The sequence below is a fragment of the Hyla sarda genome, chromosome 7, assembly GCF_029499605.1.
Source record: "Hyla sarda isolate aHylSar1 chromosome 7, aHylSar1.hap1, whole genome shotgun sequence".
NCBI classification, from domain to species: Eukaryota; Metazoa; Chordata; class Amphibia; order Anura; family Hylidae; genus Hyla; species Hyla sarda.
In genome coordinates, this window is record NC_079195.1 from 201,386,023 (window position 1) to 201,412,851 (window position 26,829).

The 26,829-nt window shown below is 47.8% G+C and overlaps 1 protein-coding gene across 4 annotated transcripts in view; it reads left to right on the plus strand.

Moving 5' to 3' along the window:
- SLC1A7 (solute carrier family 1 member 7) overlaps positions 1-18,746 on the plus strand; it is a 115,003-nt gene extending 96,257 nt beyond the window's left edge. For all 4 annotated transcript variants that reach the window (XM_056532200.1, XM_056532198.1, XM_056532201.1 and 1 more), the window contains 2 exons: positions 6,620-6,719; positions 17,609-18,746. In XM_056532200.1, the coding sequence (XP_056388175.1) occupies positions 6,620-6,719; positions 17,609-17,833 (325 nt within the window). In that variant the 3' untranslated portion in view covers positions 17,834-18,746. The remainder of the gene's footprint in view (positions 1-6,619; positions 6,720-17,608) is intronic.
- Positions 18,747-26,829: the final 8,083 nt, after the last annotated feature.

Consider the following 26,829-nt stretch of genomic DNA (forward strand, 5'->3'; position numbering starts at 1 on the left):
CCTTGTCCGTAACTTGGCGTCAGTGTCTTCCTTTCCCCCGTGCCTAGCCCAGGATCCAGCGGTATACCTTCGGGTGGTTAAGGATAAACCACGCCCTGGCATCATGAACACAAGGGGTTAATTCCATCTGCCTCTAGGGTAATTGCATCTGCCCTGCACCTCACACCCGGCCATAATAAAAATAGATTTTTCAAATGCTGATGTTTTATTAAAGCAGGACTTGCTATCACTCCTCACATGTGTGTTTTATGAAATACTTGAATTTAAAAAAATTTATTATATTAAAAAGTGGGTATAAAAAAGGCCCCTATTTTGTGCCCGAAGCGAGGGTTCAATAAGGTGGAGAGCCAGAAGTCATCCCGCTGCCAAATGATGGCAATTCGGCGGTCACTACGCAAGCAAGTGAGCATGCATTGTGTCATTTGTGACTCGGAGAGACTCCCTGCCTCCATCTCCACTGCATACTGCCACGGTGTGTCTGGGTCCACTGTCTGGCCTTCCCCAAAACCCTCTATCTCCACTGTGCCCCTCCCTCTCCTCCTCCTCCAGTTCAGCCCCCACAGGGCTCATGTGGCCGTGAGATGTAGGCGCCATGTCTCCAGTGCCCTGACCAGCCATCGTTTCCAACACGTGTTGTAGTAGATGAAGCAGTGGAATGACGCCCATGTGGCTTCCTCAAAGGGCATGAGCAAACGGCAGGTGTCACGTATGAGCTGCCACTGGTTCACATTGAAGTTGCACAGGGGAGTCCCCCTATCTGCTTGGATCATCAAGAAACCGGTGATAGCTTTTCTCTGTTCATATATTTCCTTCCAATTGTTAGGTTGTCTTGCAGATGGGGGGAACACTTCAGGAACCGCTTGACAACCAGATTGAACATGTGTGCCATGCAGGGTGCATGTCTCAGGCTTCCTTGTCGCAGCGCAGACAAAATGTTCTTCCCGTTGTCGGTCACCATGGTTCCCATTTCCAGTTTTTGTGGAGTAAGCCATGATTCGATTTCTTGATGAATTACTATTAGCAGTTCCTCCCCTGTTTGACTCCGTTCGCCAAGCCAAATCATGTGAAGAACAGTGTGACACCGCCGTGCCCTGCACACATGGTATGCTGGAGGGGCACTGAGACTTGTCCGTGCAGTGGAGGCTGAGGACGTGGTGGAGGATGAGGAGTTGCACACTGTTACAGGACCAACGGCCTGAGAGCGTGGAGGTGGAAGCGCCGTGACCTGTCTATGTTGCTGTTGTGGCTGTACAGTAACCACATTCACCCAGTGGGCCCTAAAGGACATGTATTGTCCCTGACTGTAGTTACAGCTCCACATGTCGGTGCTGCCGTGCACTTTGGTACACACCGACAGGCTGAAGGACTGACCCACCTTCTGTTCCACTAAATTGTGCAGGGCTAGTACTGCCTTCTTTGCAAAGAAATGACGGCTTGGGACTCTCCACCTCGGCTCGGCACAAGCCATCAGTTCTCTAAAAGGTGCAGAGTCCACCACTTGAAAAGGGAGGGACTGCAGCACCAGCAACTTGGACCGGAGCACATTCAGCTTCTGGGCCGTTGGATGAGTGGGCGCATACTGTTGTCTATTGGACATGGCTTCGCCGATGGATTGCTGGCAGAATGACTGACTCGAAGTAGGAGGAGCATGAGCATCTGGAGCGACAGAAGACACAGCTCCCGTCAGCTGAGGTGGTGGAGCCTTGGCTGGCTGAAACAGGGAGCGGCATCACTGGGTGATGCAGCAGGCTGGACCACCACATCGGAGCCACGGTTCTCGCAGGCCGCTTTATGGTGATGCTGCATATGTTGACGCAGGGCCATGGTGCCAACATTGGGACCCTGGCCACGCTTCACCTTCTGCCAACACATCTTGCATGTGGCCATGTTAATCTCCTCCAGATGCTTGATGAACTACTGCCACAAGTAGCTGATTTTCCCACCAACAGTCTGATTGACTGCTACTGCCGCCAACTCCAGGAATCCCTGTTTCACTACCTCCCGGAAAGGTAGGCTGCCACAAAGCAGGTGCTCTACCCCCGGCGCGTTTGGCTCCAGACTTTCCACTTCTGCCACCATGCTGACTGCCAACCATGCTACCGCCTTGCTGGCTCAGCTACTGCCTCACGGGCAACCGGAAACCCTCTTTTCCTGATGATGATGAAGCCCCTTCTGCACCCAGCTCCCAAGTGCGATCGGCTTCATCATCATCGAGTTGTATCTGCAAGTCACTGATGTCCTCCTCAGGTTCCTCAACAGTGTCTGCTTTGGGAGCCTGAATGTTCGCAACATCACTTCCCACGCTACTCTCCTCATCACTACTTGCCCGCCTAGTGGAGGAAGCAGTGGTTGTCTCCTTCACTTCTTGGCTGGGCAGTAGCTGCTTACTGTCCGCTACTTACTGTCCCCTAGATCGTCCACATTAAATAGTGGGGCTGAACCCACAGCATAAGATACTTCTGTGGGGGAGGGAACAACATAGGACAATGGCAATGGGAAGACAGGGGCTGCTCCCGGGCCATACCAACTGAGGGTTGTGTCTGAGGAACCCACCGACTGTTTACTGGGGGTGTCAGATGTCACTTGTGATGAAGTGGATGACCGTGTTAACCAATCGATTACGGCAGATAGGTTGCTGGTTGGGACACGACCGCTTGCTGGTACCGGGAGCTCAGGCCTCTCGCTGCAACTCCTGCTTCCACTCGTCCCTAGTCTGCTGTGACCTCTGCCTGATGAACTTAGGCCTCTGCCACTCCTCTGTGCACATCCTGGCACTTCTTTGCCTGACATACTTAGTGCATATATGAGGGGAGTACAATACGCTCCACTACACTTAAAACAGTATTTGTCTACAACACCAGCCAGTGTGTTCTTATGCCTGGCGTTTCACAGCATCTAGGCCCTTAAGACTTTAACAGGAACAAAATAGTACACCACTTAGATGTACGTATGTGGTATGCACTTATAAGGGGAGGACAATGTGCTCCAGTACGCTTAAAACAGTATTTGTCTACAACACCAGCAGGTGTGTACTTTTGCCTGGCCTTTCACAGTATCTAGGCCCTTAAGACTTTAACAGGAACAAAATAGTACACCACTTAGATGAACGTATGGGGTATGTACTTATGAGGGGAGGACAATGTGCTCCAGTATGCTTAAAAAAGTATTTGTCTACAACACCAGCAGTACACACCAGTGCTACAGCACACAGTCGCTGTGTACTACACCCAAAATTGCACTTTCTCTCTCAATCTCACTCCCTTCCCTATCAGTGCTTCTAGGCAGGATTTGGGCTTGAGGTGAATCACTGCTGTTCTGTGCAACACACTGTGCAACACACTGCTCTCTGCCCCTCGCTGTAATAGAACGCTGTAGTGACTGGGAGGTGAATCGCTGCTGGAAAAATGCTTTTCTGTGCAACACACAGCGCTGTCTCTCCCTCTCTATCTCTCTGCAATAAAAGGCTGAAGTGACTGGCCGCAAGATGGCTGCCGATTATATAGAGTGTGACATCACAGGTGGCTGGCTGCTGATAGGCTGCATGCTGCATGTGATTCAGGGTCATCCCGTCAACCCTTGTTCACTCCTTCCCAGGATTCTTTGCCCCATGTCCTCACATGTGGATCCGCCATTTTAGATGCCCTGGAGCCTCGATCGCACTAAATGGAGTTTAATGAAGCAATTCACGTGATTGAATCATTTGCAACGAATTCGGATTCATCAGATTTGATTCGCTCATCCCTAATCACAATGATCTGGCAGCAGGGTATGTGTAAACTGGCCGGCATTCTCATAACTTAAAGACATAAAGACTCGGCCTGACATATAGTGATCAGGAGTAGAAATGTCTGAAGTCCCATAGACTTTGCGCTGGATTTCTGATATTTCAAATCCTGATATCGTCATGTAGGGTTAAGTCTGAGGCTAGGAGAATACCGGCCAGTCAAACAGGTACAGTATGTTGTGGCAGGTACCTTTTAAAGTCTATGGACCTTTGGAATGTATGTGTTTTTTATTGCAATGTGTATATTTTGGTGTAACACATTTTCCCATAGGTCTTTATTAAACATTTTGCCTTGTTTCTCCTTTATAGCCTGCATGCTTTTCACATATAGTCCAGTGTGCTCTCTTTTGTTCAGAATAAAATCTATCAGAAATACTGCCTGATTCTCTTGTTTTCTGTCCCTGACTGCCCTCTCCTCCTGAATGATCTAAGCTGAATTGTGATAAAATTGACCTTTGTTCTGGTCACAAATCAGCTTAGGAATTCATTTAGGAGAGGACAGTTGGAGACTGTGAGCAGGCAGCTCTTATGACTGATTTAGTAATTTGGGTCTATACTTGTTGTTTGTGATGCTTGTGGAAAGAGAAATCCAATAGTAAAAGAAAATCCTGGCACTCACGTCTTTATAGAATCATTAAGCTTTATTCACTCGTAGCAGAATGCAACGCAAAACGTGTTTCGACTATTAGCCTTTCTCAACTGCATACAGACTTGTGGTTTAATAAGGTCCTATATAGGTGACCGTCACCAATAGATGTCTTTATGCAGTTGATAAAGGCAAATAGCAGAAACGCATTCTGACTTTTATTTCTGACAAATTTCATTTAAACAATAGAACTATAATCAGCAAAAACTTTTTATACTAATCTTTGGGAAGAAATTTTACATCATAATAAGTACAATTCAATAGTCAATGTAAATCTGCTTTTCCTTTTTTATTTTAAGCAGCACAATAGTGGGGATGTCTCTTCCCTGCAGACTTATTATACAGATGGAACTTTTAATGATTAAACGATAATAAAAAAAAAAGGACCCCCTTAACTCCACCATTTTGTAATTTCTTAAATACAGACTGTCAAGGAAAAAATTGAGGAAGTCATGTGCTGATGAATTCTAAGGGGAAACAGATTTACATTCTGAATAGTAATTTTTCCTTTTGTCCTATCAGCAGCACAATTGTGGCAATTGTGGCAGTTGTGGCAGGTACCTTTTAAAGTCTATGGACCTTTGGAATGTATGTGTTTTTTATTGCAATGTGTATATTTTGGTGTAACACATTTTCCCATAGGTCTTTATTAAACATTTTGCCTTGTTTCTCCTTTATAGCCTGCATGCTTTTCACATATAGTCCAGTGTGCTCTCTTTTGTTCAGAATAAAATCTATCAGAAATACTGCCTGATTCTCTTGTTTTCTGTCCCTGACTGCCCTCTCCTCCTGAATGATCTAAGCTGAATTGTGATAAAATTGACCTTTGTTCTGGTCACAAATCAGCTTAGGAATTCATTTAGGAGAGGACAGTTGGAGACTGTGAGCAGGCAGCTCTTATGACTGATTTAGTAATTTGGGTCTATACTTGTTGTTTGTGATGCTTGTGGAAAGAGAAATCCAATAGTAAAAGAAAATCCTGGCACTCACGTCTTTATAGAATCATTAAGCTTTATTCACTCGTAGCAGAATGCAACGCAAAACGTGTTTCGACTATTAGCCTTTCTCAACTGCATACAGACTTGTGGTTTAATAAGGTCCTATATAGGTGACCGTCACCAATAGATGTCTTTATGCAGTTGATAAAGGCAAATAGCAGAAACGCATTCTGACTTTTATTTCTGACAAATTTCATTTAAACAATAGAACTATAATCAGCAAAAACTTTTTATACTAATCTTTGGGAAGAAATTTTACATCATAATAAGTACAATTCAATAGTCAATGTAAATCTGCTTTTCCTTTTTTATTTTAAGCAGCACAATAGTGGGGAGGTCTCTTCCCTGCAGACTTATTATACAGATGGAACTTTTAATGATTAAACGATAATAAAAAAAAGGACCCCCTTAACTCCACCATTTTGTAATTTCTTAAATACAGACTGTCAAGGAAAAAATTGAGGAAGTCATGTGCTGATGAATTCTAAGGGGAAACTGATTTACATTCTGAATAGTAATTTTTCCTTTTGTCCTATCAGCAGCACAATTATGGGGAAGTAGCAAGTTTTGGGAGTCCTTTTATAGAACCGTTTACTCTATTTTATCTGTCCTAACAGTCTGCACTGCATAGAAATTCCCACTATTTTGCTGCTGATAGGACATACGGAAAAATGACATTTAAATTCTACATATCCTTTAAATGAATTGTAAAAATGTTCGGATCAACAAAAAAAAGAACATCTCAAAATAATCATGAAATAATCTGTGCAGTTTTTAGAGCTGATTTGAATGTTTTTTTTTATATGATTTTTTTATTCAAGCTTCCATTGATTTCAATGAGAGCCCCCAAGCCAAATCACCCTGAAAAGTGACATGTCACCTCTTTTTTCAGTGCTGTTTTTTTAAAACCACATTTTTATTTTAACATTCCCAATTGAAATATGTGGGAGATCACATGTTTTTTTTAGGGTGCTTGATTGCATTTTGGCATAATATTTTGCACTGTAAACCTTAAATATACCCTAAATATAGTCTAGATCAGCAATTTATGACATGGAATTTAAAATTATTATAAAAAATCTAAAAAAAACTTTTAAAAAACACAGTTACAAGCCCACACATACATAAAAGAGAAAAAAATAAACTGAACAACAGAACTGAATAATAAACAATAATATTGTATTTTCATAGAGACCGCTTCCGGACCATGATAAATGTTCTTGGAGATGCACTGGCAGCCGGGATCATGGCACACCTCTGTAGGAAAGACTTCGCTAAACAGAGTGATGAGGTAAAGTTAACAAAACTGCTAAATAATGGCATATTTTGGTATGAGTGGTTTTCCTATCTCCGATAGTAATCCCCAATCCATAAGATCACCAATCAGATCTGTTATTAAATTTTTGAGGAGGCCTCTGAGAAATGAAAGAAGCGATCTGATTGGTTGCTATGGGCAACTCAGCAGCTTTCTCTTGACAGGTTTTGATAAATCTCCCCCACAGTGTGTGTGCGCATGGCCAGTGCTTGATTCATTCTCTGTGGGGTTTCTGCATAGAGTGCTGAGGACCTATCGGTTCTGAGAAAAATGCAATAATGAGAGTAGATGACATTCACATGGCAGAATGTCCGTGCAGCACGGACGCCGGGACATTTCGTTGCAGCAGAGTCCAATCGCTTTAAATGGGAATCTGCTGCACTGTGCGCTTGGCAGAATTTTCATGGCAGCAAATCCTGATTCCGGCATCCGCAAAAACATTGAACTTCTTCAATGTTTTTGCTGGTTCCGCCAGGAAATGCATTGGATCTATGAGACGGAAAATTTCCGAGCGGTCCTAATTTCTGGGCGGACATTCCGCAGAACATGTCAGCACTAGGACCGGAAATACTCCTTCTCCATAGATGGCAATGCATTTCCAGGCGGCATTCACAGGAAGAATAGACTACTCTCTCTGTGGACGACAGAATCCGGATATCCACCGCGTGGACAGTGCAGCAGAATCCCATTGAAACCAATGGGATTCTGCTGCAGTGGAATTTCGTTTGTGTGAATATAGCCTTACTGTGATTTGTTAGGGAAACTCTATGGAGGGGGGGTTATCAAAACCTGTGCAAAGGAAACGTTGCCCAGTTGCCCATAGCAACCAATCAGATCGCTTCTTTCATTTTGCAGAGGCCTTGTTAAAAATTAAAGAAGCGATCTGATTGGTTGCTATGGGCAACTGGGCAACTTTTACTCTGGACAGGTTTTGATAAATCTCCCCCTATGTATTCTAAGCAAGTGTATTTCCACTGTCCTTCTACAATATCCTTTAACAATTTCCCTTGTTCCCGGAGCTCGCCATTAATCCCATTGTCCATAAATCTCTCCCTTTGTATTAATCTTCTCACTCTCTCCACCCCATCTGTGCCTGCGCTTTTATTTCCTCACGACTGTGACCATTTTTTTTTTTTTATACTGATCTTTCAACCTGTTGTGAGTTAGAACGGAAATCTGGAAATTCTTTGACTTTGGGCGTCTCTGACAGGAAATAAGAGATATTTATTTTAACCCTTTTCCGCGCAGTGCGACAGCTTCTATAGCGTCTACCGCCCAGATGTACCCTGACATCTCCGGAGCAGATGATACATGACCTGGTTTATCCGCTAGCTTGTGCGTTCGGATGAGGTTCTGGTTACGTCATGATACTTATAGTGAGCCACGCTGATCCCTCAATCGTTGTAAGAGTTAATTTGGCTGCTCCAGTACAATCTACAGGGTGGGATAGGAAGGAAATGAGGGGCCGTGTATCATTGAGCTCAGAAACAAGGGAACACTGGCTGGCTCGGTTAGTACAGCTCAGCTGGGTCTTTGAAGTGGCTTTGCTCTTTTTTACAGTGCCAGCTTTAGTAAAACAGTGGTCTCCATACTGTGGCCCTGAAGCTGTTGCAAAGACTACAATTCCCAACATGCCCGGACAGCCGTTGGCTGTCCGGGCATGCTGGGAGTTGTAGTTTTTCAACAGCTAGAGGGCCACAGTTTAGAGACCATTGCTTTACAGCACCCATTGTGGCTCCTGCATTAGATTCAAATAAAGCATAGCAAACTTGATTTTTTAAAAACCTTTACATTATCTATATTTTTTTATTGGATTATACACTGCTCAAAAAAATAATGGGAGCACTAAGATAACACATCCTAGATCTGAATGAATCTGAACTAATCGTATGAAATACTCTCGTCTTTGAATGTGATGAAAACAAAACCACACAAAAATTATCAATGGAAATCAAATTTATCAACCCATGGAGGTCTGGATATGGAGTCACACTCAAAATACAAGTGGAAAACCGCACTACAGGCTGATCCAACTTTATGTAATGTCCTTAAAACAAGTCACAATGAGGCTCAGTAGTGTGTGTGGCCTCCACGTGCCCATATGACCTCCCTGCAATGCCTGGGCATGCTCCTGATGAGGTGGCAGATGGTCTCCTGAGGGATGTCCGCCCAGACCTGGACTAAAGCATCCGCCAACTCCTGGACAGTCTGTGGTGCAACGTGGCGTAGGTGGATGGAGCGAGACATGATGTCCCAGATGTGCTCAATCGGATTCAGGCCTGGGGAACGGGCGGGACAGTCCATAGCATCAATGCCTTCCTCTTGCAGGAACTGCTGACACACTCCAGCCACATGAGCTCTAGCATTGTCTTGCATTAGGAGAAACCCAGGGCCAACCCCACCAGCATATGGTCTCACAAGGGGTCTGGGGATCTCATCGCGGTACCTAATGGCAGTCAGGCTACCTCTGGAAAGCACATGGAGGGCTGTGCAGCCCCCTAAAGAAATGCCACCTCACACCATTACTGACCCACCACCAAACCAGTCATGCTGGAGGATGTTGCAGGCAGCAGAACGTTCTCCACGGCGTCTCCAGACTCTTTCAGGTCTGTCACATATGCTCAGTGTGAACCTGCTTTGATTTGTGAAGACCACAGGGTGCCAGTGGCGAATTTGCTAATCTTGGTGTTCTCTGGCAAATGCCAAACCTCCTGCACGGTGTTGGGCTGTAAGCATAACCCCCACCGGTGGACGTCAGGCCCTCGTACCACCCTCATGGAGTCGGTTTCTGACCGCTTGAGTGGACACATGCACATTTGTGGCCTGCTGGAGGTCATTTTGCAAGGCTCTGGCAGTGCTCCTCCTTGCACAAAGGCGGAGGTAGCGGTCCTGCTGCTGGGTTGTTGTCCTCCTCCACGTTCTCCTGATGTACTGGCCTGTCTCCTGGTAGCACCTCCATGCTCTGGACACTACGCTGACAGACACAGCAAACCTTCTTGCCACAGCTCGCATTGATGTACCATCCTGGATGAGCTGCACTACCTGAGCCACTTGTGTGGGTTGTAGACTCCATCTCATGCTACCACTAGAGTGAAAGCACTGCCAGCATTCAAAAGTGACCAAAACATCAGCCAGGAAGCATAGGAACTGAGAACTGAGGTGACTACCTGCAGAACCACTCCTTTATTGGGGTGCCTTGCTAATTGCCTATAATTTCCACCTGTTGTCTGTTCCATTTGCACAACAGCATGTGAAATTTATTGTCCATCAGTGTTGCTTCCTGAGTGGACAGTGTGATTTCACAGAAGTGTGACTGACTTGGAGTTACATTGTGTTGTTTAAGTGTTCCCTTTATTTTTTTGAGCAGTGTACATGTCTTTTATAGCATACCTCTCATTTGAAATAATTGTAAAAAAAACGGCCTGGTTTTGTAATATTAAAGGGGTACTCCACTGCTAGACATCATATCCCCTATCCATAGGATAGGGGATAAGATATCTGATTGCTGGAGTCCCACTGCTGGGGTCTCCGTGATCTCCTACAGTACCTGGCGTTCTAAACAAACTCCGGATTCCTGTGGCATTGCTCGTGATGTCATGGCCACGCCTCCTCATGACGTAACCCCATGCCCCCACTATTCATATCTATGAGCAGTACAAAAAACGGATCATAACGGATGTTAAAATAAAGGGCACTATCGGATGTCAATTGTGAACATCCGTCACCCATAGACTTCAATGTTAAAATCTTAACGCCCGTTATTCCACCGTTATTTAAAATAACTGATGTTAGTCATAACAGGACATAACTGGTTCTGCTGGATGGTCAAAAATCCCATTGACAAAAATTGGATTTTTTGATTACCGTTTTGGGGACTTTCATAACGGGAATTTTTATAGGTGCCTAATGGAAGTGTGATAGGGGCCTTACAATTATGTTAAGAATCACATGGGCTATCGAATAGAGGGAAGTTGTTGAAATGACGGGGGGCATTTAAGGGTCTTTTTCACACACAGCCAATTTGTTGCAGAAATTTCTGTGACTATTCTGTTCCTCTATATTAGGCATGCAGAAATCTATGTCCTTAACCCAAAACAACCTGTCACGATGCCGGCTGGCGGGTAGTGGATCCTCTGTGCCAGAGAGGGATTGGCGTGGACCGTGCTAGTGGATCGGTTCTAAGTCACTACTGGTTTTCACCAGAGCCCGCCGCAAAGCGGGATGGTCTTGCTGCGGCGGTAGTGACCAGGTCGTATCCACTAGCAACGGCTCAACCTCTCTGGCTGCTGAAGATAGGCGCGGTACAAGGGAGTAGACAGAAGCAAGGTCGGACGTAGCAGAAGGTCGGGGCAGGCAGCAAGGATCGTAGTCAGGGGCAACGGCAGGAGGTCTGGAACACAGGCTAGGAACATACAAGAAACGCTTTCACTGGCACAATGGCAACAAGATCCGGCAGGGAAGTGCAGGGGAAGTGAGGTGATATAGGGAAGTGCACAGGTGAAGACACTAATTGGAATCACTGCGCCAATCAGCGGCGCAGTGGCCCTTTAAATCGCAAAGACCCGGCGCGCGCGCGCCCTAGGGTGCGGGGCCGCGCGCGCCGGGACAGGACCGAGGGAGAGCGAGTCAGGTACGGGAGCCGGGGTGCGCATCGCGAGCGGGCGCTACCCGCATCTCGAATCGCATCCCGGCTGGCAGCAGAATCGCAGCGCCCCGGGTCAGTGGATCTGACCGGAGCGCTGCAGCGGAGAGAGTGTAGCGAGCGCTCCGGGGAGGAGCGGGGACCCGGAGCGCTCGGCGTAACAGTACCCCCCCCCTTGGGTCTCCCCCTCTTTTTAGGGCCTGAGAACCTGAGGAGCAGACTTTTATCTAGGATGTTGTCCTCAGGTTCCCAGGATCTCTCTTCAGGACCACAACCCTCCCAGTCCACTAAAAAAAAAGTTTTCCCTCTGACCTTTTTAGAGGCTAAGATCTCTTTGACAGAGAAGATGTCCGAGGAGCCGGAAACAGGAGTGGGAGGAACAGATTTGGGAGAAAAACGGTTGAGGATGAGTGGTTTAAGAAGAGAGACGTGAAAGGCATTAGGGATACGAAGAGAAGGAGGAAGAAGAAGTTTGTAAGAGACAGGATTAATTTGACACAAAATTTTGAAAGGACCAAGATAGCGTGGTCCCAACTTGTAGCTAGGGACACGGAAGCGGACATATTTAGCGGAGAGCCATACCTTGTCTCCAGGGGAAAAAACGGGAGGAGCTCTTCTTTTCTTATCCGCGAACCTCTTCATGCGTGAAGAAGCCTGTAAGAGAGAATTTTGGGTCTCTCTCCATATAATGGAAAGGTCACGAGAAATTTCATCCACAGCGGGCAGACCAGAGGGCAAGGGGGTAGGGAGGGGGGGAAGAGGGTGACGGCCGTACACCACGAAAAATGGGGATTTGGAGGAAGATTCAGAGACTCTGAAGTTATACGAGAATTCGGCCCATGGAAGGAGATCTGCCCAGTCATCCTGGCGGGAGGAAACAAAATGTCGCAAATAATCACCCAAGACTTGGTTAATTCTTTCTACTTGTCCATTGGACTGGGGATGATATGCAGAAGAAAAATTTAATTTAATCTTGAGTTGTTTACAGAGAGCCCTCCAGAATTTAGACACGAATTGGACGCCTCTATCCGAGACGATCTGCGTAGGCAACCCGTGAAGACGAAAAATGTGTACAAAAAATTGTTTAGCCAACTGAGGCGCTGAAGGAAGACCAGGAAGAGGGATGAAATGTGCCATTTTGGAGAATCGATCAACGACCACCCAAATAACAGTGTTGCCACGGGAAGGGGGTAAATCAGTAATAAAATCCATACCAATCAGAGACCAAGGCTGTTCGGGGACAGGCAGGGGATGAAGAAAACCAGCGGGCTTCTGGCGAGGAGTCTTATCCCGGGCACAGATAGTGCAGGCTCGCACAAAGTCCACAACATCCGTCTCCAGAGTCGGCCACCAATAGAAGCGGGAGATGAGTTGCACAGATTTCTTGATGCCCCCATGACCAGCGAGATGGGAGGAGTGACCCCATTTGAGGATTCCGAGGCGTTGGCGTGGAGAAACAAAGGTCTTTCCTGGAGGAGTTTGCCTGATGGAGGCTGGAGAAGTGGAGATCAGGCAGTCAGGTGGAATGATGTGTTGCGGAGAGAGTTCAACTTCTGAGGCATCCGAGGAACGAGAGAGAGCATCGGCCCTAATGTTCTTATCGGCAGGACGAAAGTGAATCTCAAAATTAAATCGGGCAAAGAACAGAGACCACCGGGCCTGGCGAGGATTCAGTCGTTGGGCAGACTGGAGGTAGGAGAGGTTCTTGTGGTCGGTGTAAATAATAACTGGAAATCTTGATCCCTCCAGCAGATGCCTCCATTCCTCAAGTGCTAATTTGATGGCTAGAAGCTCTCGATCCCCGATGGAGTAGTTCCTCTCCGCCGGAGAGAAGGTCCTAGAAAAAAAACCACAAGTGACAGCATGCCCGGAAGAATTTTTTTGTAAAAGAACAGCTCCAGCTCCCACTGAGGAGGCATCAACCTCCAATAGGAAGGGTTTGGAAGGGTCAGGTCTGGAGAGCACGGGAGCCGAAGAAAAGGCAGACTTGAGTCGTTTAAAGGCGTCTTCCGCTTGAGGAGGCCACGACTTGGGATCGGCATTTTTTTTGGTTCAAGCCACGATAGGGGCCACAACGGTAGAAAAATGTGGAATAAATTGCCTGTAATAATTGGCGAACCCCAAGAAGCGTTGGATAGCACGGAGTCCGGAGGGGCGTGGCCAATCTAAGACGGCAGAGAGTTTGTCTGGATCCATTTGTAGTCCCTGGCCAGAGACCAAATATCCTAGAAAAGGAAGAGATTGGCATTCAAACAGACATTTCTCAATTTTGGCATAGAGTTGATTGTCACGAAGTCTCTGAAGAACCATACGGACATGCTGGCGGTGTTCTTCTAGATTGGCAGAAAAAATTAGGATATCGTCCAGATATACAACAACACAGGAGTATAACAGATCACGAAAAATTTCATTGACAAAGTCTTGGAAGACAGCAGGGGCGTTGCACAGGCCAAAGGGCATGACCAGATACTCAAAGTGTCCATCTCTGGTGTTAAACGCCGTTTTCCACTCATCCCCCTCTCTGATGCGGATGAGGTTATAGGCGCCTCTTAAGTCCAATTTAGTAAAGATGTGGGCACCTTGGAGGCGATCAAAGAGTTCAGAGATGAGGGGTAGGGGGTAGCGGTTCTTAACCGTGATTTTATTAAGACCGCGGTAGTCAATGCAAGGACGTAGGGAGCCATCTTTTTTGGACACAAAGAAAAATCCAGCTCCGGCAGGAGAGGAGGATTTACGGATAAAGCCTTTTTTTAAATTTTCCTGGACATACTCAGACATGGCAAGAGTCTCTGGGGCAGAGAGAGGATAAATTCTGCCCCGGGGTGGAGTAGTACCCGGGAGGAGGTCGATAGGGCAATCATAAGGCCTGTGAGGAGGTAGAGTCTCAGCTTGTTTTTTGCAGAAAACATCCGCGAAGTCCATATAGGCCTTAGGGAGACCGGTTACTGAGGGAACCACAGAGTCACGGCAAGGGTTACTGGGAACCGGTCTTAGACAGTCCTTGGAACAAGAGGGCCCCCAACTCTTGATCTCCCCAGTGGACCAATCCAGGGTTGGGGAATGAAGTTGAAGCCAGGGAAGTCCAAGGAGAATTTCCGAGGTGCAATTGGGGAGGACCAAAAGTTCAATCCTCTCGTGATGAGATCCGATGCTCATTAGAAGGGGCTCCGTGCGGAAGCGTATGGTACAGTCCAATCTTTCATTGTTTACACAATTGATGTAAAGGGGTCTGGCGAGACTGGTCACTGGGATGTTGAACCTGTTGACGAGAGAGGCCAAAATAAAATTTCCTGCAGATCCAGAGTCCAAGAAGGCCACGGTAGAGAAGGAGAAGGCAGAGGCAGACATCCGCACAGGCACAGTAAGACGTGGAGAAGCAGAGTAGACATCAAGGACTGTCTCTCCTTTGTGCGGAGTCAGCGGACGTCTTTCCAGGCGGGGAGGACGGATAGGACAATCCCTCAGGAAGTGTTCGGTACTAGCACAGTACAGGCAGAGGTTCTCCATGCGGCGTCGTGTCCTCTCTTGAGGTGTCAGGCGAGACCGGTCGACCTGCATAGCCTCCACGGCGGGAGGCACAGGAACAGATTGCAGGGGACCAGAGGAGAGGGGAGCCGAGGAGAAGAAACGCCTCGTGCGAACAGAGTCCATATCTTGGCGGAGCTCCTGACGCCTTTCGGAAAAACGCATGTCAATGCGAGTGGCTAGGTGAATAAGTTCATGTAGATTAGCAGGAATTTCTCGTGCGGCCAGAACATCTTTAATGTTGCTGGATAGGCCTTTTTTAAAGGTCGCGCAGAGGGCCTCATTATTCCAGGACAATTCTGAAGCAAGAGTACGGAATTGTACGGCGTACTCGCCAACGGAAGAATTACCCTGGACCAGGTTCAACAGGGCAGTCTCAGCAGAAGAGGCTCGGGCAGGTTCCTCAAAGACACTTCGGACTTCCGAGAAGAAGGAGTGTACAGAGGCAGTGACAGGGTCATTGCGGTCCCAGAGCGGTGTGGCCCATGACAGGGCTTTTCCGGACAGAAGGCTGACTACGAAAGCCACCTTAGACCTTTCAGTGGGAAACAGGTCCGACATCATCTCCAGATGCAGGGAACATTGGGAAAGAAAGCCACGGCAAAACTTAGAGTCCCCATCAAATTTATCCGGCAAGGATAGGCGTAGCCCAGGAGCGGCCACTCGCTGCGGAGGAGGTGCAGGAGCTGGCGGAGGAGATGACTGCTGAAGCTGTGGTAGTAACTGTTGTAGCATAACGGTCAGTTGAGACAGCTGTTGGCCTTGTTGCGCTATCTGTTGTGACTGCTGGGCGACCACCGTGGTGAGGTCAGCGACAACTGGCAGAGGAACTTCAGCGGGATCCATGGCCGGATCTACTGTCACGATGCCGGCTGGCGGGTAGTGGATCCTCTGTGCCAGAGAGGGATTGGCGTGGACCGTGCTAGTGGATCGGTTCTAAGTCACTACTGGTTTTCACCAGAGCCCGCCGCAAAGCGGGATGGTCTTGCTGCGGCGGTAGTGACCAGGTCGTATCCACTAGCAACGGCTCAACCTCTCTGGCTGCTGAAGATAGGCGCGGTACAAGGGAGTAGACAGAAGCAAGGTCGGACGTAGCAGAAGGTCGGGGCAGGCAGCAAGGATCGTAGTCAGGGGCAACGGCAGGAGGTCTGGAACACAGGCTAGGAACATACAAGGAACGCTTTCACTGGCACAATGGCAACAAGATCCGGCAGGGAAGTGCAGGGGAAGTGAGGTGATATAGGGAAGTGCACAGGTGAAGACACTAATTGGAATCACTGCGCCAATCAGCGGCGCAGTGGCCCTTTAAATCGCAAAGACCCGGCGCGCGCGCGCCCTAGGGAGCGGGGCCGCGCGCGCCGGGACAGGACCGAGGGAGAGCGAGTCAGGTACGGGAGCCGGGGTGCGCATCGCGAGCGGGCGCTACCCGCATCGCGAATCGCATCCCGGCTGGCAGCAGAATCGCAGCGCCCCGGGTCAGTGGATCTGACCGGAGCGCTGCAGCGGAGAGAGTGTAGCGAGCGCTCCGGGGAGGAGCGGGGACCCGGAGCGCTCGGCGTAACACAACCCCATTCAGATGAACGGAATTAATTTTAAGTTATCAGATTCTCCACATGTAAATATACCCTTTTAGCCATGTTATTTATTGAATTACTATTTATGCAGTTTGTGGGCTTAAAAAAAAACTTGGTTGCTTTCTTCCAAAAATATTGCCACACCTGCGGGTTGTATGTTTTGCAGCTCAGCCTAATTGACTTCAGTGGAGCCCATTGGCAGGAGTGGCACTGTTTCTTCAAGGAAGCAGCCATGTTTTTCTAGTTCTATGCAACCCCTTTATTAAGTTACGTAGGGCATTCTCATACCAGCACTTGCAAACCACATTGCCCTACTGTACAGTAGGTTTGGAATGGATCATGTTATGCTCCCAACCTATCCTCTGTGACTACATGCTAACTTTTATACCATTAATGCCCAGGGCTGCCTGTGACCTTCATGGGCCAGATGTGTGCCACCCAGGGGAGGGAAGCAAATTCGTATGGTTCTTCTCTAGGATGAATTCTCCACACATAGGGAAAAGTGGGTCCCAAAGCTAAAATCAAAATGGACCTCCTATTTTGGTTTCTCCCATGCTTTCAATGCTTTGGCAATACCCCCGTCTCTTTTATTTGCTGACTATTCAGCTCCTCAGAGAGAGGAGTCCTTCACAATTTCTTACAGTAGTAAAAGTAATGGGACCAACCACGGCTGGGCCATTTCTCCAAGAGCCCTATGTCAGCCGATTGGTTTGTCTGTCTAGCCATATATACCAGGCACTGTGGTATCTTTCCCATCTTGAAAAATCATTTGTATTCTGTATATATATATATATATAAGTGTGTGTGTGTATGTGTGTGAATGCCAGACTCTTGACCCATCCCTTTCTGAATGTAATATGGGGCCTTCTGTTGAAGTCAAGGGTCACATTTGCACCAGCAAAACATGGCGGATTGACTACCATTGTACGTCATTCAATTACTCATCTTCTATGTCATTTAGGATATGTCCATATCCTTAATTACACATCTTAGGGTGAGGTTACATGTTGAGTAACAATGGTAAAATCATGTGGCCATTGGTTGACACATTGTAGCCAATTGCTCACGTGCCTGTTGACTTCACTGTTTTAATCATTTTAGTTATTGTTATTTATGTCATTCAGGTTCCTCTCATTTGTGAAACCAAGCCAATAAGTATCCACCAGATCATGGCGTATCAGCGGAATGGATGTGTGAAGAGCCGCAGTGCCCCTCACCTTTCACACACAGCACAAGAATTTCACCAAGTTCAAGTGGATCCTGAACCTGAAGCTCCAGAACCCTCCGATAAATGCACAGAAAAAGATCACTGTACGATAGAGATCAGCGAACTCGAGACTAATGTGTAACTGCAGGTTATGGTCTCCTCAGGAACAGAGCAGGTTCTACATCAATGTGCGCCTGGAGATGACAATGGAATGAGAATGATGTTTGACACATCACTTAGTATGACCACTATAACCAGAAAAGGAGGGCACGGCAAAATACCCGGTTCTTTATCCGAAGGTCTTTATTATAAACTCACATTAACCTGACTGCCAACTCGGAACGATCTTACTGTTGCAGGTGTGCAGGACATATGTTGGGGACAGTTTTCCATTATATACATTACCATCCAGTTGCCACCATAGTTACGCTGCATAATCAACAGTGCAAATATATAAAGATAAGGAAGTTTACATGACTAACCTCATTTGGTAAAGAAAATTTTATAAAATGTTATATATTTGTGTTTGTAAAGTAGAAACAAAACTTGTGCCTACAATCCTCTGCTTGAAATAACATTCAACTTTATTGTGTCTTGTTTGTTTTAGGGTCATTTGATCTATTTTAATATGAACTCTATAGGATTTAAATTACGTTTATCTAAGGTGATGATCAGGCTGATGTAACTAGATGCCTCAGGTGAAGACCACATTTAATGGGTTCGGACAGGATTAGAAAAATCTTCCAAAAATAATGCCACACAGGTCCACAAGTGTTGGTTGTATTGCAGCTCAGCTTTGAAGGGGTACTTTAAAGGGGTTCTCCAAAGGATAGGGGATAAGATGTCTGATCGCGGGGGTCCCCGCCGCGATCTCGGTTGCGGCACCCCAGACATCCGGTGCTTAGAGCAAACTTTGCTCCGTGTTGGATGACTGGTGACGGAGGCTTGGGATGTCACGGCCACGCCACCCTTGTGATGTCACGGCCTCGCACCCTCAATGCAAGTCTATGGGAGGGGGCGTGACGGCCGTCACGCTCCCTCCCATAGACTTGCATTGAGGGTGCGAGGCCGTGACATCACGAGCCTCCGGCGCTGCAACCAAAGCTCTAAACAAACGCCAGGTTCAGCAGCGAGATCGTGGGGATAGGGGATATGATGTCTAGGGGCGGAGTACCCCTTTTACCCTATAAAGACGCAACAAGTTTACATTATCGCGTTTTCTATTTTTCCTCCTCACCTAATAATACCCATACGTTTATTTTACACCTACAGGGCCATATGAAAGCTTGTTTATAGTGACATCACTCACTTTACTACAACAACTACAGCAAAGCCAATAAAATTAATTTGAGGGGCAAAATTTTAAAAAAAGCAATGCAATAAAAAAAAAATATATATATATATATATATATATATATAGTTTTTTTTATTTTACTACTTTTAAAAATTAGAACTTTTTGAAAGAAAATGAGTATGCTCAAAATAGTTTTTTTCTGACCCTATTACACTTTTATTTTTCCATATTTTTTTTGCACCTTGATCTGTAGTTTTTATCGGTACCATTTTTGTGTGCATGGAACTTTTTGATCACTTTTTATAAATATAATTTATAAATATATCCTGATATGTTAAGAGACCAAAAAAATCAGCGCTTAGGATATGGACTCTTTGGTTGTCTTGTCAGCTGGTCAAGATCATGTGATCCATTAACCGGCAACACACTTTTTTTTACTTTTTAGATCCCACAGTCAACTTTGATTGTGGCATCTAAAGGATTAATGCCAGGCATCTGCAATGTTGCCCATGCCCAAAATTTACAGTGATAGCAGCCAATACTTACCGAGTATAAGGCGTCCTCAGCTTGTGAGCGTCCTTCATATAACCTGACCGCAACCACGATGTACATGTACGGCCCGTGTCATCTAGGGATTAATAGAGCTGAGCTGCTGCAATACATGACAACCCATAGACCTGGCACTATCTTTGAAAGAAAGCAGCCATGTAAATCTAATGTTGTACAACCTTTTTAGATGTTCTTACAGTCTTACAGTTCTTACAGTCTAAAAAGTAATCATTATACGTGACATGTTCCGCACTATATCTGTCGGTCCAGGTGTCGGTTGAATAATATTATTGAGAATCATTCGAGTGTGGTTGTAAGGACCTATGACCTATACTGCTACATACTTTCCATTGCTGCTTGCAATAATGAAACGGTTATTAAAATTTGACTTCCGGTTGCCTATATTATTACTATACAGAAAAATAGAAGGCACAATTCAATGGGGACACTTTTGTTTCTTTTTGTTTGATTTATTATGTCTTTTTAGGTAATAAAATTATTTGAAAAGATCTTTTTGTACTACTCTTCCTTCCATCCTTCCTTTCTTAAATGAAGGCTACATTAGACCGTCAGGGCCTCTTCTAAGGGGCAATCTTCTTCTTTAGATGGGCGAACCCATGCTTGATGAGCCGATCTAGCAGATCTAGCAGTTCTAGATGACAAGCTCAGTGAACAGCCAAAGAGCAAGTTATTGCTTGTTCATCAGCTAGGTCATTTACACAAGACAATAATTTGCCTATTCAGCCAATAATCTCCCCATGTGAATGCCCCTTAAAGGGGTACTCCACTGTCCCAGCATTCGGAACAATTTGTTCCGAAAACTTGGAGCCAGCGGCAGGGGTCTTGATGTCATGGCGAAGTCACAAAGGGCGTGGCTGTGATGTCACGACCCCACACCCAGTGTTCTAAACTAATGCCAGGTGCTACACAGAGATCGCGGAGGTCCCAGCTGCGGGACCCCCACGATCAGATGTCCTATCCCCTATCTTTCGGATAGGGGATAAGATGTCTAGGGGCAGAGTACCCCTTTAAGACTGGGAGTTAACAACTGTAAGAATCTATGATGTTGATATATGTCGCAATACAAGCAAAAAGGACTCTGACATATCTACAGCATACCTGTGGTGGTACCGTTCACTTTAAAGGGATTGTCCGATTATGTAAAGCAGATCCCCTGTCTATAGCATAGGAAATAAGTGTTTGATCACAGGGGGATCTGACCACTGGGACCTGCAATCTCCAGAATAGAGCCCATCTGTCACGATGCCGGCTGGCAGGTAGTGGATCCTCTGTGCCAGAGAGGGATTGGCGTGGACCGTGCTAGTGGACCGGTTCTAAGTCACTACTGGTTTTCACCAGAGCCCGCCGCAAAGCGGGATGGTCTTGCTGCGGCGGTAGTGACCAGGTCGTATCCACTAGCAACGGCTCACCTCTCAGGCTGCTGAAGATAGGCGCGGTACAAGGGAGTAGACAGAAGCAAGGTCGGACGTAGCAGAAGGTCGGGGCAGGCAGCAAGGATCGTAGTCAGGGGCAACGGCAGGAGGTCTGGAACACAGGCTAGGAACACACAAGGAAACGCTTTCACTGGCACAATGGCAACAAGATCCGGCAAGGAAGTGCAGGGGAAGTGAGGTGATATAGGGAAGTGCACAGGTGAAGACACTAATTGGAATCACTGCGCCAATCAGCGGCGCAGTGGCCCTTTAAATCGCAAAGACCCGGCGCGCGCGCGCCCTAGGGAGCGGGGCCGCGCGCGCCGGGACAGGACCGAGGGAGAGCGAGTCAGGTACGGGAGCCGGGGTGCGCATCGCGAGCGGGCGCTACCCGCATCGCGAATCGCATCCCGGCTGGAAGCGGAATCGCAGCGCCCCGGGTCAGTGGATCTGACCGGAGCGCTGCAGCGGGGAGAGTGTAGCGAGCGCTCCGGGGAGGAGCGGGGACCCGGAGCGCTCGGCGTAACAGTACCCCCCCCCCTTGGGTCTCCCCCTCTTCTTAGAGCCTGAGAACCTGAGGAGCAGACTTTTGTCTAGGATGTTGTCCTCAGGTTCCCAGGATCTCTCTTCAGGACCACAACCCTCCCAGTCCACTAAAAAAAAAGTTTTCCCTCTGACCTTTTTAGAGGCTAAGATCTCTTTGACAGAGAAGATGTCCGAGGAGCCGGAAACAGGAGTGGGAGGAACAGATTTGGGAGAAAAACGGTTGAGGATGAGTGGTTTAAGAAGAGAGACGTGAAAGGCATTAGGGATACGAAGAGAAGGAGGAAGAAGAAGTTTGTAAGAGACAGGATTAATTTGACACAAAACTTTGAAAGGACCAAGATAGCGTGGTCCCAACTTGTAGCTAGGGACACGGAAGCGGACATATTTAGCGGAGAGCCATACCTTGTCTCCAGGGGAAAAAACGGGAGGAGCTCTTCTTTTCTTATCTGCGAACTTCTTCATGCGTGATGAAGCCTGTAAGAGAGAATTTTGGGTCTCTCTCCATATCATGGAAAGGTCACGAGAAATTTCATCCACAGCGGGTAGACCAGAGGGCAAGGGGGTAGGGAGGGGGGGGAAGAGGGTGACGGCCGTACACCACGAAAAATGGGGATTTGGAGGAAGATTCAGAGACTCTGAAGTTATACGAGAATTCGGCCCATGGAAGGAGATCTGCCCAGTCATCCTGGCGGGAGGAAACAAAATGTCGCAAATAATCACCCAAGACCTGGTTAATTCTTTCTACTTGTCCATTGGACTGGGGATGATATGCAGAAGAAAAATTTAATTTAATCTTGAGTTGTTTACAGAGAGCCCTCCAGAATTTAGACACGAATTGGACACCTCTATCCGAGACGATCTGCGTAGGCAACCCGTGAAGACGAAAAATGTGTACAAAAAATTGTTTAGCCAACTGAGGCGCTGAAGGAAGACCAGGAAGAGGGATGAAATGTGCCATTTTGGAGAATCGATCAACGACCACCCAAATAACAGTGTTGCCACGGGAAGGGGGTAAATCAGTAATAAAATCCATACCAATCAGAGACCAAGGCTGTTCGGGGACAGGCAGGGGATGAAGAAAACCAGCGGGCTTCTGGCGAGGAGTCTTATCCCGGGCACAGATAGTGCAGGCTCGCACAAAGTCCACAACATCCGTCTCCAGAGTCGGCCACCAATAGAAGCGGGAGATGAGTTGCAGAGATTTCTTGATGCCCACATGACCTGCGAGATGGGAGGAGTGACCCCATTTGAGGATTCCGAGGCGTTGGCGTGGAGAAACAAAGGTCTTTCCTGGAGGAGTTTGCCTGATGAAGGCAGGAGAAGTGGAGATCAGGCAGTCAGGTGGAATGATGTGTTGCGGAGAGAGTTCAACTTCTGAGGCATCCGAGGAACGAGAGAGAGCATCGGCCCTAATGTTCTTATCGGCAGGACGAAAGTGAATCTCAAAATTAAACCGGGCAAAGAACAGAGACCACTGGGCCTGGCGAGGATTCAGCCGTTGGGCAGACTGGAGGTAGGAGAGGTTCTTGTGGTCGGTGTAAATAATAACTGGAAATCTTGATCCCTCCAGCAGATGCCTCCATTCCTCAAGTGCTAATTTAATGGCTAGAAGCTCTCGATCCCCGATGGAGTAGTTCCTCTCCGCCGGAGAGAAGGTCCTAGAAAAAAAACCACAAGTGACGGCATGCCCGGAAGAATTTTTCTGTAGAAGAACAGCTCCAGCTCCCACTGAGGAGGCATCAACCTCCAGTAGGAAGGGTTTGGAAGGGTCAGGTCTGGAGAGCACGGGAGCCGAAGAAAAGGCAGACTTGAGTCGTTTAAAGGCGTCTTCCGCTTGAGGAGGCCAGGACTTGGGATCGGCATTTTTTTTGGTTAAAGCCACGATAGGAGCCACAAGGGTAGAAAAATGTGGAATAAATTGCCTGTAATAATTGGCGAACCCCAAAAAGCGTTGGATAGCACGGAGTCCGGAGGGGCGTGGCCAATCTAAGACGGCAGAGAGTTTGTCTGGATCCATTTGTAGTCCCTGGCCAGAGACCAAATATCCTAGAAAAGGAAGAGATTGGCATTCAAACAGACATTTCTCAATTTTAGCATAGAGTTGATTGTCACGAAGTCTCTGAAGAACCATACGGACATGCTGGCGGTGTTCTTCTAGATTGGCCGAAAAAATTAGGATATCATCCAGATATACAACAACACAGGAGTATAACAGATCACGAAAAATTTCATTAACAAAGTCTTGGAAGACAGCAGGGGCGTTGCACAGGCCAAAGGGCATGACCAGATACTCAAAGTGTCCATCTCTGGTGTTAAATGCTGTTTTCCACTCATCCCCCTCTCTGATGCGGATGAGGTTATAGGCGCCTCTTAAGTCCAATTTAGTAAAGATGTGGGCACCTTGGAGGCGATCAAAGAGTTCAGAGATGAGGGGTAGGGGGTAGCGGTTCTTAACCGTGATTTTATTAAGACCGCGGTAGTCAATGCAAGGACGTAGGGAGCCATCTTTTTTGGACACAAAGAAAAATCCTGCTCCGGCAGGAGAGGAGGATTTACGGATAAAGCCCTTTTTTAAATTTTCCTGGACGTATTCAGACATGGCAAGAGTCTCTGGGGCAGAGAGAGGATAAATTCTGCCCCGGGGTGGAGTAGTGCCCGGGAGGAGGTCGATAGGACAATCATAAGGCCTGTGAGGAGGTAGAGTCTCCGCTTGTTTTTTGCAGAAAACATCCGCGAAGTCCATATAGGCCTTAGGGAGACCGGTTACTGGAGGAACCACAGAGTCACGGCAAGGGTTACTGGGAACCGGTTTTAGACAGTCCTTGGAACAAGAGGGCCCCCAACTCTTGATCTCCCCAGTGGACCAATCCAGGGTTGGGGAATGAAGTTGAAGCCAGGGAAGTCCAAGGAGAATTTCCGAGGTGCAATTGGGGAGGACCAAAAGTTCAATCCTCTCGTGATGAGATCCGATGCTCATTAGAAGGGGCTCCGTGCGGAAACGTATGGTACAGTCCAATCTTTCATTGTTTACACAATTGATGTAAAGGGGTCTGGCGAGACTGGTCACTGGGATGTTGAACCTGTTGACGAGAGAGGCCAAAATAAAATTTCCTGCAGATCCAGAGTCCAAGAAGGCCACAGTAGAGAAGGAGAAGGCAGAGGCAGACATCCGCACAGGCACAGTAAGACGTGGAGAAGCAGAGTAGACATCAAGGATTGTCTCACCTTTGTGCGGAGTCAGCGTACGTCTTTCCAGGCGGGGAGGACGGATAGGACAATCCCTCAGGAAGTGTTCGGTACTAGCACAGTACAGGCAGAGGTTCTCCATGCGGCGTCGTGTCCTCTCTTGAGGTGTCAGGCGAGACCGGTCGACCTGCATAGCCTCCACGGCGGGAGGCACAGGAACAGATTGCAGGGGACCAGAGGAGAGAGGAGCCGAGGAGAAGAAACGCCTCGTGCGAACAGAGTCCATATCTTGGCGGAGCTCCTGACGCCTTTCGGAAAAACGCATGTCAATGCGAGTGGCTAGGTGAATAAGTTCATGAAGATTAGCAGGCATTTCTCGTGCGGCCAGAACATCTTTAATGTTGCTGGATAGGCCTTTTTTAAAGGTCGCGCAGAGGGCCTCATTGTTCCAGGATAATTCTGAAGCAAGAGTACGGAATTGTACGGCATACTCGCCAACGGAAGAATTACCCTGGACCAGGTTCAACAGGGCAGTCTCAGCAGAAGAGGCTCGGGCAGGTTCCTCAAAGACACTTCGGATTTCCGAGAAGAAGGAGTGTACGGAGGCAGTGACGGGGTCATTGCGGTCCCAGAGCGGTGTGACCCAAGACAGGGCTTTTCCAGACAGAAGGCTGACTACGAAAGCCACCTTAGACCTTTCAGTGGGAAACAGGTCCGACATCATCTCCAGATGCAGGGAACATTGGGAAAGAAAGCCACGGCAAAACTTAGAGTCCCCATCAAATTTATCCGGCAAGGATAGGCGTAGACCAGGAGCGGCCACTCGCTGCGGAGGAGGTGCAGGAGCTGGCGGAGGAGATGACTGCTGAAGCTGTGGTAGTAACTGCTGTAGCATAACGGTCAGTTGAGACAGCTGTTGGCCTTGTTGCGCTATCTGTTGTGACTGCTGGGCGACCACCGTGGTGAGGTCAGCGACAACTGGCAGAGGAACTTCAGCGGGATCCATGGCCGGATCTACTGTCACGATGCCGGCTGGCAGGTAGTGGATCCTCTGTGCCAGAGAGGGATTGGCGTGGACCGTGCTAGTGGACCGGTTCTAAGTCACTACTGGTTTTCACCAGAGCCCGCCGCAAAGCGGGATGGTCTTGCTGCGGCGGTAGTGACCAGGTCGTATCCACTAGCAACGGCTCACCTCTCAGGCTGCTGAAGATAGGCGCGGTACAAGGGAGTAGACAGAAGCAAGGTCGGACGTAGCAGAAGGTCGGGGCAGGCAGCAAGGATCGTAGTCAGGGGCAACGGCAGGAGGTCTGGAACACAGGCTAGGAACACACAAGGAAACGCTTTCACTGGCACAATGGCAACAAGATCCGGCAAGGAAGTGCAGGGGAAGTGAGGTGATATAGGGAAGTGCACAGGTGAAGACACTAATTGGAATCACTGCGCCAATCAGTGGCGCAGTGGCCCTTTAAATCGCAAAGACCCGGCGCGCGCGCGCCCTAGGGAGCGGGGCCGCGCGCGCCGGGACAGGACCGAGGGAGAGCGAGTCAGGTACGGGAGCCGGGGTGCGCATCGCGAGCGGGCGCTACCCGCATCGCGAATCGCATCCCGGCTGGAAGCGGAATCGCAGCGCCCCGGGTCAGTGGATCTGACCGGAGCGCTGCAGCGGGGAGAGTGTAGCGAGCGCTCCGGGGAGGAGCGGGGACCCGGAGCGCTCGGCGTAACACCATCTCTTACATCGAAAAGCTCTGGCCCCCACTCTGAGACAAAATGATCTTGGAAGTTATGGCCCGCTCTGCCAATCACCAGCTGTGGTGATGTCTTGCCTCAACCGGTGATTGCGGAGAAGGCTGTCACTCCCGAGACCAGGTGGGGGGGGGCCTCTTTAAAGTAAGAGACGAGCCCCATTCTGGAGCTAGTGGTGGGTCCCAGAGGTCAGCATCCTGCATTTAGACACTTGTGGATAGGGCATACATTTTACATAACTGGAGTACCCTTTTAATTGACAGAACATAATTTACTAGTGACTACATTCAGTCTTTCTCCTTTAGGGTATGGTCACATGTGACGTGCATTGAAGTCAATGGTTAGGAAAATACGCAGCAGCCTAGAAATAGTATATGTCCTAGAAAT